Raw genomic sequence first — 12,370 nt, 5'->3', positions numbered from 1 at the left:
TGGGTGATGGTGTAGGCATAATTTAATTTCGAGTCGTATAATTATACAGGTATTACTCTAGATATGTGATAGTTTAATCGATTAACAATGTTTGTCGAACAATCTTGATAAATGAATATAAGTAGGATTAGTTTTATTGATTGTTATGCAGTTTTGCAGGATTTTGTTGAAGATTGACACAGAGAGGAGGGAGGTGATGTGACCGAAAAATTTCGGTTGGAGCAATTTTGTTTCTTAAAATGACAAAAGAGGCTCGCACTTTTTACATAAAAAGAGGATGCAGAATGTTAGACGAAAACAGGGGATGCAGTTTGTAAGAGAAAAACAGGGATGCGTAAAACAGGGTGAAAAGTTTCTAAGTCCGTGTTTGACATTACTGTCAGAAAATTTATTTAGTTTGGAATGACGAAATGTGTTTAGACGAGTTGTTGTGATATGAGGGATTTCATAAAAAAAAGTGTAAGACTGTAATTATGGATACAAAAGTTATGTAGAATAGCAAAAAAAAATGGTCATTTTACTTTAAAAAAAAAACAAATACATAAAGAAACTGCTAGTATTTAATCAAATAAACACGAACTAATTCTTTGTTTAAAGTCATCTTAAGTTGGTTGAATTGTGTTGTTACGATTTGAAATTTTTGCACCCTCGTAGTTAAAAAAGTATTATGGTTTCATTATACAGCCTTTCGCAATGAAGTTTATTGATTTGTTGTGGTTTTGAAGTTGCTTCTATTGTAATTTAGCTGTTTGTAACAAAAATAACTGACATTTGTTAAGGAAAACACTTATACACATCTTCATCATCAAATCAACACGTGGTAGGGTAAAGAAATATCATAAGCTCAATACTTTCACAAAATGTTATATATATATATATATATATATATATATATATATATATATATATATATATATATATATATATATATATATATATATATATATATATATATATATATATATATATATATATATATATATATATATATATATATATAAAATCAAATACATGGGTAAAACCCTTCAAAAAAATGTATGTAATGTCATTGTAAACATTAACAAAATACTTCCTCCCTTTCTTTTCAGTTGACACGTTTCTTTAGTCACGTTTGCCAATGCACTTATTCAATCATTAATATCTTTAATTATCGATAAACAAAATTTATGAAAAGTTGATATTTTGAAAGTATATAACGTGACGAATCTAACAAGATTGAAGATTCCATATGACTATATTTTTCATTACGTATAAAGCACAAAACACGGTCAAAGAGAGGTGTGTGAATAGTGCTAAAGTCAAAACGTGTCAACTAAATAAAAACAGAGGTAGTATAAAGTGCTTAGATAGAATGACGAGGTTTATATTATCATTCATTATATAAAAGTTAGCAAGGTGTCACGCGTCATACAGTTGTCGAATCCTTGAGGCTCGATCCAGACCAACCTTCCTCGTATGTGCATCAAGCTATGAAGTAGTAGAAACAACACACAATGACACTAACCTACACCACACCACATCACATGCTATGGTATAGGCAAGTTGGCTAATGCAACATTATTATGCATTGTGGTAGCTTTATTGTTGGACTATAATTGAGTATATATGGCAATTACAGTATCTACATTGATATATATTTTTTGCCTTTAATACTTGGGTTATATTATGTTGAATTTTGCATATGGAATCTCTATACTCGCTTAGATTCTCACTTTTTTGTGGATTCTGATGAGTTATTCCTAATCTAAATGAAAGAGTATATATAAATGCATTTTTTATGAGTTATTTCTAATCGATATGTCCACCAATCTTCTTATGGAATTCTTAAAACTATTTAAAAATCACCAAGTAGACATTTTATCAATTACCATGACATATAAAAAGATGTGTATATAACATTTTGAATTTTGATTATTCGAATAGGTATGGTTAGATGTAATGATTTTGTTAGCCAAAATGGAAAATGACATTTGTCGAGGACCACGACTTAGTCATGCAAGCAAATAAAAAAATAAAATAGAGCTTTCAAAATAGACACCAAATGGATGATGCTGAAAAACGTGAGTTTATTAGGATGACCATACATTAATAAAACGGGAAGTTTTGTGACGTGGTGATGTATGCAAGTGAAGAATTTATGTTTGGTGGGGTTTAGTTTCCCTTAGCTCGTTGAATATCAAGATGACATTTAGAGTGTCAAGGCATATTGTGTCATTTTGAATGTATCTAGGCAAAAATTTAATTCCAATACAAGGGAGTTCCAACGGTAAAGTAGGTCATTTCATAACATTTAACACCTACTATATATGTTTAGAACTAGTTGCAACACGCATTTTAATTTTTATTTTGTGGCTCTAATTGCATAACTTTAATTTGGTCAATAATCACTTTAATTACATACGGAGTAGTTGTATGCATAGTGGGGATCCTCGTACATGGTGAATAACCAAATTCCAATTGGAATGAAATCTTTGGAATTTATATATTTATATTGAATTGAATACTACTCCGTACATAATATCTTTTTTTGGATATGATTGTACATAACCCAAATTCAAATACCCCTCCATTCTTTCATGTTCTACTCATTTACTATACATACACAATTTCAAAAATTGTTGAATATGAGTAGATGCAAAAACAAATAAGAGACATAATGTAAAAAAGTGGGTTTGTTTAGGAAAAGGTGAATAAAGTAACAGATAAAGTCATTGTTGTGGGGTAGAAGGGGTAAAATGGTAAAAAGAGTATGACATAAGTAGAATAAAGTAAAGTGAGTAGAATTTAAACAAAGACCTAAAACGGAAAACAGGTATAACAAAAAAGAATAGGGGGAGTATAACACTTCTATTCACGTCACGATTTTATTACTAGAGTTGCTGCTGGAGCTCTACACTCGCATCCACGGAATTATTCCATATTTTCAAATTAATATCTATTTCACCACACATACGAACTTAATTTTCACACCTACACCCCGTCCCATCACCCAATTCAATTAATATTTCTTTATCTTTATCACCAAATTAACGTATATCCTTACCTAATTATAAAAGTGGAAATCTAAACAGTCGCCCTCGAATATCTAACTAACGCCCGCAAAATAAACTAAAATTACAAATTTACCCTTTTTTAATAAAAAAATTTACCCCCTCAATTCACCCCCCTCTTCATACTACCCACCACTACCACCTCTTCATACTAACCACCGCCACCACCACCACTTCCTTCTCCTCTTTTAACCACCAACTCCTTAGCGCCGGTTTCACGATCTACACAGCTGCATTAATAACGAGTAAGGACAAAGGGAAGTCGCTTGCGCAGCGGAGAAAATGTTTATTTTTTTTTAATTTTTTGAATTCGCGACAAACGCCTATATTTTTCGCACTTCCGAGGCTCAAACGCCTAGTTCGTGCGAACAACCGTGTGGTTGTATGAAAAATTTGGGCGTTTAAGGTGAAACACCTAGTTTTTTAGAATACCCTAGGCTGAAACGCCTAATTTTTTCGAATAGGCTAGGATGTTTCAAAAAAACTAGGTGTTTCAACCTAGGGTATTCAAAAATTCTAGGCGTTTCTTGGGTTTCGATTTTTTTAAAAAAAAATTATCGAGACATACCGATTCCGTACGGTTCGACAAGCCTTTGGCGAGCGTCTAAGGTTGTGTTTCTAGTATTTCATCGTCGTCCATAAGATCTAACGAATTTGAATTTGCAAAATTTTAAAAATTTGTTTGATTTTGAAACTCAGGATGGTTGTTCGATGAGCGTTAGTGGCCGTTGACCATTAGAGAGAACGGTAAAAAGTTTTGTGTACAGTAAAAGTGTGAAATTTAGGTAAAATTAATTATTTTTATAATCGTTATTATAAATATAAATACGTAATTTTATTTTATTTTGCGGGCGTTACTTAGATATCGAGGGCGATATTTAACAACAAAGCCAAATTCCATTTAAACCGCCCTTAACCACTTTCCCATGACCCCCTACCCTATCAACTCACTTTTTTGGCTTAGTTCTAGATTGCGACTCGACCCATGCCCAACTCTATGTTATTCTAGCCGATCCCTGTATTCGCAGTCTCGAACACTACACAACTAAAACTAGTAAACCCTCCCCTTATTTCTTCGTCCAATTCCAGAAACCTTTCTTCCCTCCTCAAATCTGAGCGACAAAGATGCTGCGTAGCGCCATAACCAAGGGCCTTTCACTGCGCTCATCACAGTCGTCGTTCTCAAATGGCTTGATTCCTCAAAATTGCCGAGCATACAGCTTAATTCCAATGGTGATTGAGCACTCTTCTCGAGGAGAGAGAGCCTATGATATCTTCTCTCGTCTTCTGAAGGAGCGCATCATCTGCATCAATGGCCCAATCGCTGATGATACTGCTCATGTTGTGGTTGCTCAGCTTCTTTACCTTGAATCTGAAAACCCCTCTAAGCCTATTCACATGTACCTCAATTCACCTGGTGGCGCTGTTACTGCTGGTTAGTTTTCTCACTCACACTCCCTTTTTTTCTTTGATTTTCTGAAATTTTGTTGTTTTTTATGATGTGGGTGTTTGTTAATTTTTATCAATTTTGGTTTTTTTAGCAGTTCATTTGGTTTAATTGCAGAAATGCATGTGAATTTTTGTGGGAATTCATGTAATTGTTATATAATTTGTGTTTTTACATGGGTTTTGTTTATTTTAAGCTCACCTTTTGTTTCTTGAGAATTTGATTGTTGTAATTTTATCTATTTTAGGGGGCCTTTTGTTCCCCAGTGTTTTGGTTTATATTTCATATACATAGGCGAACTTGGAGTTTTCTGTTGTAATTTAGATGGGAACTTGGAATTTCTCAAATTGTGCTCTAATGGAACAAACTACATGAAAAGTGGGACTTTGTGTGTGTGTGTGAGAGAGAGTGTGGTTGTGCGTGTAGTCTCTTATGCTGGAAGAAGGGGTTGTTGCAAAATCTCACTTGTTTCTTTAGACTTACCTAATGCTTCATAAATAGTTTACAGGATTCTAGGCCTTCTTGAAATTGTTGTCACAATGTCTTAAAATGAACATATTTGGAATGATCGATGGTGAGTGGTGTGTGTGTGAGAGAGCGAGAGAGACTGTGAAAAACTGAGATTGATACATGTGCTATAAAGGGTCCACTAGGAAAGTATGTCACTCTGGAGTTAAAATTATGTGAGTATGTGATTTATTTCTGAAGGAGTGTATAACTGTATGTGTATCTTGACAAGGGAGAAAATTTAAATTGTGCTGGTGAGTTCTTGTAGTTGTTTACTCGCTTACCATTTTCAGCCATCGTGTTGATTGACACCACGTCATTATCTCTCTGAAATACAGGTCTTGCAATCTATGATACAATGCAGTACATCCGCTCTCCAATCAGTACCATTTGTTTAGGACAGGCTGCATCGATGGCTTCTCTTCTATTGTCAGCGGGTACCAAGGGTGAGAGAAGGTCACTCCCAAACGCGACAGTTATGGTCCATCAGCCATCTGGGGGTTACAGTGGGCAAGCAAAAGATATGACTATTCACACAAAACAAATTGTCCGTGTCTGGGATTCGTTGAATGCATTGTACTCTAAGCATACAGGGCAATCTGTTGACATAATTCAAAAATACATGGATAGAGATTACTTTATGACACCAGAAGAGGCTAAAGAATTTGGGATTATCGATGAAGTCATTAATGAGAGACCCATAGCTTTGGTAAGTGATGCTGTCGGTGCTGAAGACAAAGAGAAAGGCAAAGGTTCAAAGAAGGATACATAAGTGAGGTATGTGTCATACATGCCAGTGATGCCACCACTTATTACTCTGGTGATTAATTTTTGATATGCTGTTGAAGTGGACTGTTTATTAGCTTGCTATATGCACTCTATGATCTGCAAATGCTGAACTTTTTCTTTGCTTTTGTTGCCTAAGCTTTTATTTTCACTTTTACGTCAATACTTGTGCATTCAAACTTGTGATGTGTAGGGTAAATATCACTGTAGTTGAAATGTACTGCAGGAAAATTAGTGGAGACAAATCACCGGTTTCTGTTTCTATCTCCGTTCTAAGTAGCATGGCAGAGTGTTGATTCTCATGGGATTGGGAAAGGGGAGGTGGGTAGGGAAAAGCAGGATCATGACTTGGGCTTTGATTGTCCAGGGGGATTCCTGCAATAGGGTTCTGGAAGGGAAAGTCAATTTTGTATGTGGCTTATTGTACTTGGATCCTATATTGGCATAGGTAGCTCATAATGATATTCTTATGAGGTGATGTCACCCATTCAATTATCATACCCTTCCCCGCTCATTTTGTTTGCAGAAGTGCCACATTTTTTAATGTCATTCTCTTGGCCAAACCCCAAACCTTTGTGACCAATATATTTCCTACTTTTCTTTCCATACCTGTAACCTGAGGTCAACATTAACTTTGGTAGTATATTATGTAACTAGCTTCCAGCAACATCAACTCTCTAATCACCTTGAGACCTTCTCACAATAAGAGAACAATACTATGCAATACACTTCATCAACATTATCACATGACCACATGACAAAGAATGGGATACAGTGGCAAGTTGGGGTTATCTACAAAATATATGAAGCTCTTAAAATCTCTCTACATACAATCAGTTTTAACTGTTTCAATGTACAAAGCAACCCCTCGAATGTCAAGGTGTGTGATGTTAACTAATGACAAATGTTATAAAACAACACTAACTCTTATCCTCTTGACGACAAATGTTAACTAATTTATTACATCTTAAGTGTTATTACCTTGCTTATTTTGTGACCAATGACCGTTTGTTGTCTTTGTGTGTTAAAAGGCAGGGTAATTTCTCTGGTTGAGTTTTAAATGTGGGATATTAGATTGGCAGACTGTAATACATGGTGCTCCATCATTACAAGAGAGATTGAACATAGAGATGGTGTTTTAGTGGAAAGAAAGGGTTTGGGTTTAGGAATAAAACTTATTGGTGCAAACCGCAAAAGAAGTGTTTGTGTACTTGTACTTTCAAAGTTTTAGTGTTGTGTTTGGAAGTCTATTGTTTTTCGTGCTGTTTGTTAATTGACTTTTTGAATTTTTTTGCAATACATTTGCAACATAACTCTTACCCCATTATATTTGGTAGCAGTAGATTACATCCAGTTTTTGTTGTTTATTTGTGATCCATAGTGGGATGCTGTATAACTGCATACAAATCCATGACTTCTTCTGAAGCACCCTGAACCCCTGTTAGTGCTGCGGTGCTGCCTCACTTGCTTCATATCACATTTCCACGTGCTTTCATTTTGTCATGTAGGTCAGTTCACTAATTTACAGGGATATGAGCCTTTGCCTATTCTGTGATAAAGGAATTTTGGGGGTGAGGAGTGAGGACATTAAGTCAATAAATCATCTATGGAAATACCATGAGAAAGATAGTTGACGTTGGGCTACTTGGCTACTATCGTTGGCAGTGTGGAACTGTGGATAGTCTGATATTAGCAAAAGCTTTAAGCAATTAAGCATGCTTTGTTGGCTGTTTCTTGATGATTATCATATTTAATGATGAGTAATAATGAATATATGTAAAAGACACCTAAGAGGCATCACCCATGTACAAAAGGAGATGAATCTCATACTTTTTAGAGAGGAGAGAAGAATGTGTTGCTTTCTGCTTCTTAGGACATATAGACTGGAGACCATGAGTGTTTCCACCCTTAGCTTGGAGTTCTTGTGGGTGAGATTTTATTGCTGCCTGTATAACTTAAAAATAGTTTTACTCCTCAGTTGCTTCTAATGTCAACACATCATATCCTGGGGTTGAAAAACATCCTTTCATTCGCTCCTCTTCAATGGAAGTTTGATTTTCTGATGAGATCTTAATTTGACATTTGGTTCAGATAAAGCCTTTTTTCCCTGAAAAGTGCCTACTTGCTTCAAGTTGTTTTTTCTATATTTGTGGTGAAGACTGATTATCCATTAAAGTAGAAACAATATGAATTATTAATGATTCAATGCAATTGTTGAAAACCCCTTACTCTGACAGGTCAACCCAAACCTTCCTCCTTGACATGGTTGTGTTCTCACATTGAGTAGAAAATAAAGATTAGCTTGGAAAAGTAGGCTTGGGATGTGGGTGTGTCTTTGGTCTTGAGTAACTAGCAATTTACAAACTAGGTTTAAGCCTGTGCATGCACTTTTTTTTTAATCTAACTTTTTGAATATCTTGTTATCTCTATGGGTTTTTTCTTTTGAAAAAAGGACTTATTATTTATTCTAATTCAATTTAAATCTCTAGTCTCATTCGTTGATTATAATAAATGATACCCCCTCCATTTTGCCGAGTGTTACTCACTTTCTGCTTTCATACGTTTTCTAAGTTCTACTCACTTTTGCTTTATTCTTATTATGACAACTTTTTATCTATTTTTTTTAATAATTGACAACAACCCCACTGTGTAGGGTCCATTTTATTTAATAAATCTCATTCTTTCTCTCTCTTTTTAATACTAAAGTACCTACATTTATGGTCCCCATTTTTAGTTTTCCTTGGGTTGCGTAGCTACTAAGTAACACTTAGCAAAATGGAGGGAGTAATTAATTTTAAAATTAAATTAAAATCTCTGACACTTGAATTTTTTTTTAATTCTACAGTAAATTATAAATCTCTTTTCTCATCTGTAAAATTTTAATGCTTGCTTATATGGTGCTCTAAATGCTCCTGAAAATTCCTTATATACCAAACTTGTTGTAGTTTGATCTGTTTCTCCTTTTTCTTATTTTTAAACATCACAAAGTGAGAATTGTGGACCAGCTTAGGCTGTGGGCATTAGGGGCATGATTTATTATAAACCAGCTTTGAGTTTAATTTCCTATCGGGTGGGGAAGCACTATTTCTGTATTAAGCCTGAAACTTACTGTAAGTAGTTCAAAGACTAAGATCCCCCCTTTTTTTGTAAGATTGTCTGTAAAAACCAAAGAACGAAAGAGTGGTTCAGTATATCAAATGTTTTTCTTTGTGGTGATAACTAATTTTTGGCCCGGGCGAGGAGAAGCAATGAAGGATTCTGTGGATTTTCACCAAGATTTGACTTAAATAAAGTGTTATACTCATCATTGCCAAGAAAATTAATGTCAAATGGTGATTGCCATCTGGCCTACCCCTACTAAGAGCTCTAGCTCACAAAAAAAGTAAGGTGCCAACCCAATTCGATTTTTCTCACTTAAGACATAACGTGATTTACCACAATCAAGGTAACTGTTTTCAGAGAAACATCAGAAACAGGAACTTTCTCTCATGGTTAACTTCAATTGCTAGGATGACTCTATGCTTAACCTTATTTCTTCTGTGCTTCTATAGTCCCTCCTTATGTCTTCCTAATGCACTAAAAAAAAAGCATAGGCTGTATAGCACAACACATTTCTTGGCTGCAGCTGCATTCAAAGATTAATTTGGTAGCTGTCTCAGGTTGACTATCACACGCTACAGTCGCTAACACACAGGGCAAGTGTTGTCATCTGCCATCAGAGTTCACAGACCACAAATTCAAAGGTCTTTTTCTTGTGTTCCTAATTTTGAAAAGTGTCAATGGCTCTGTTACTTTGATTCTTCATTTCATCTCAATTCTCAAGTAACCATGTTCAGTCTTTGACACCTCGACATGAGTATGGAGTCTTTGGGCCCACACTGACACACCACTTTATTTTGAACCAAAAGCATGATTTTTTTTTTTCCATAAATGTGCTTAACATAAGCACCCGAGTCCGAGTAACATAGGCCCCAAATGTTCCTAGGAAAAAGGCTCACATAGGCTAAGACTCATTTGACACACCTTGTCACAATGCATGTGTCTCCTGGTGCAGCGCCTTGGTAGTTTTAGAGTAGAGACGAAGAGGGGGAGAAGCTCTATGAGAATACTAACTTTAATTATAATTTCTCTGGATGAAGTTGTACCCAGCTTTAAGATCCTTATATGATCCAAAGCCCTTGATGGAATTGCTTCCATGTAGACGCTAGAATTAACTGCCCTAATTTGGTAAAAATATCCTAATTTAATAAATATCAAATTGGAGGTCACTGACTAACTGGTCACATAACAATGTAACCGTGATTGTTGGTGAATTTTTTTTGGTGGCTGTATTTGGTCATTTTACCTCTGGTGGTCATTGCTGTTCATCCATTTTAGATTTGCAGATTTTTCCTTTTTCCTATTTCTCTGTTGCTTCAAATTTTCTAGCTCACATGTTGAAAATATCAAGTCTTGAGTTGTCAGTGTGTTTTCAACTTTTGTTTCCCATGCAGTGACTTATATTCTAATATTCATATTCTTTTTTATTTTCATTTTCTTTCACATGTCTTAACTTTTACTTGAACTGGGGCTCATATACTGAAATTATACTCCCCGCACACATAATAAAAGCAATAAATGTGCCTTGCATATGTGAAGTGCATGCCTGCATCTTGCACCTTTTCTCTTAGTTTCCAAGGACCCTTTGTGCTTTAACTTCATCTTGTGGTAACTGCTGACCCAAATTGGAAACTCTACTTTATCTTCATCTCATAGTAGCCAAATACAACCGCTTAAAGAATTGAGTAGTGTAGCATGTTTTGGATAGTGCTGGCATTTGGCCCTGACAACACATCTTCGAAGTTGTCTTTTACCTACATATTGCTTCAAACCCAGTATGCTGTGAGTGTACTCCACTGACTACTAGCCTTGTGCTTTGAAGTAGATGTAGTAAATCTGTCTGACCGGTAGGATTCACCTTATAACTCACAAAATTCAATAGAAGCAATGTTCTCTGTGACTTAAGAACTTTTGCACCAGACATTTTACACTCTCTAAAATGGCATGGTTAATTTCTGTCTGATCCATGATCACCTCCTAAACATGCCATTTTGGATTCAGATACAAAGTATAAGCAACCAAATGTTGTTGATTGAGGTGATGTTTATGAGTATGTTTGTGATTTTGTATGGTGAGTCTAATATGTCAATGTGATGAAAACATATCTTTGATAGATTAGAGATGCATTACAAAAGACATTTGCATCAACATTTAATACATTGGCACATAAGTCACCACTGTTTATTCCTATATAACATTTTATCATGCTGTTAGATTAAAAGATTTTTAATTCCCACTAGTCTAATTATTAGTATTCATGACTGACTGACCACCACTAGTAGCATGATTCTATAATATGCATCCCATTTCCCTGTCTAGCCATCATAAGTTTGTCTTTCTATCTGTTTTGGAATCTGAAATAAGTATTTAAAATTGCTGGAGATTTCACCAGAAGTTATGAACTGAAAAGAATATGAAAATTGGCATTACAAGCTGGAATTAAAACTTTAAAAGACAATACAAGCTTTTGAGATGCTTTTTCTCTCCTAAAGTGTAAAATAAACTAAAGAAAACTTTCAATAATATTCTTTGTGGTTTATCGCTATTCTTGAGATGCTTGTTCTCTCCTAAAGTGTAAAATAAACTAAAGAAAACTTTCAATAATATTCTTTGTGGTTTATCGCTATTCTTCTCTTTATATTAGCATTTCTTAGTCTAACTTACTGACTAGCTTCTCCTAAAAGCTTATTCTTACAACTGATTATGCATTGCTTATGCTGTTACACCTACCCCTTCCCCTTGAACTAGTTCATTGCACAAGTGTTGGTGAGAAATGGAATATTCTGTAGACCATGCTGTATTTGTTTTATTTAAGCTTGTGGATGCATTAGCCATGAACGATACAGTTGTATCTTAGGGTGAATAGTTTATCCTATAAAATTAAATTTTGTGTTTCATGTGTTAGAAAGTTTCAATGAGGGGATTGGCATATTGTTTCGACCTGATTTTATTTATTTATTTGTTATTTGATCATATCTGAAACATTTAAAATCAGATATTTTTGATGTCATGTTCTCCACCCTTTCCTATTGATGGTGACTTGTCTGTAACATGCTTTACTTTTTTCCCTTTCTTTTATTTGGTTGTGTGTGCGTGTGTATTTTACCTTGTCGAAGTTATCCAATTGCGTAATATGACGTCTTAAGGTTTTTATTTCTGTGGGCAGATGGTCAATCGTGAGAGAAACGTTTCTTCTAACATAGTAGATGAATAATGGTTGAACATCACTCCGGAAGATGTTGAAGTTTGGAGAGCAGCTTTCGTTGATTGTTGCTGAATTGAGATTTATGCGGTATTGATAAAAATCCAGATAGAGCAATCATTGAACATGGCAAGCGCTTATACGTTTTGTTGAATACTTTCAGCTGTGTATTTTTTTGCCTTCTCCATTTCATTTTATGGAACTTACAGAATATCTGTCACTCTTGGTGGAAGTGTTATTGGATAATTCTTTCCATAGTAACATAGCCATCATGATTCA

At 34.9% G+C, this 12,370-nt stretch overlaps 1 protein-coding gene across 1 annotated transcript; it reads left to right on the top strand.

The window, feature by feature from the left end:
* The first annotated feature begins 4,091 nt into the window (after window positions 1–4,091).
* Window positions 4,092–12,370, top strand: LOC145559341 (ATP-dependent Clp protease proteolytic subunit 2, mitochondrial-like). The gene is made up of 3 exons (XM_081620765.1): window positions 4,092–4,485; window positions 5,343–5,781; window positions 12,056–12,370. The coding sequence occupies exons 1-2, from the start codon at window positions 4,176–4,178 to the stop codon at window positions 5,774–5,776; spliced, it is 744 nt and encodes a 247-aa protein (XP_081476891.1). The 5' UTR covers window positions 4,092–4,175; the 3' UTR covers window positions 5,777–5,781; window positions 12,056–12,370.

This window comes from Chenopodium album, chromosome 9, assembly GCF_948465745.1.
Source record: "Chenopodium album chromosome 9, dcCheAlbu1.1, whole genome shotgun sequence".
Lineage (NCBI taxonomy): Eukaryota > Viridiplantae > Streptophyta > Magnoliopsida > Caryophyllales > Amaranthaceae > Chenopodium > Chenopodium album.
The sequence above is the reverse complement of the archived record's forward strand: the minus strand, read 5'-3'. Positions and strand labels throughout refer to the sequence as shown.

Coding starts and splice junctions, on each gene's coding strand:
- LOC145559341 (XM_081620765.1), top strand. CDS start 4,176: ATGCTGCGTAGCGCCATAACCAAGGGCCTTTCACTGCGCTCATCACAG. Junction 4,486..5,342: donor TGGTGGCGCTGTTACTGCTG/GTTAGTTTTCTC, acceptor TCTGAAATACAG/GTCTTGCAATCTATGATACA.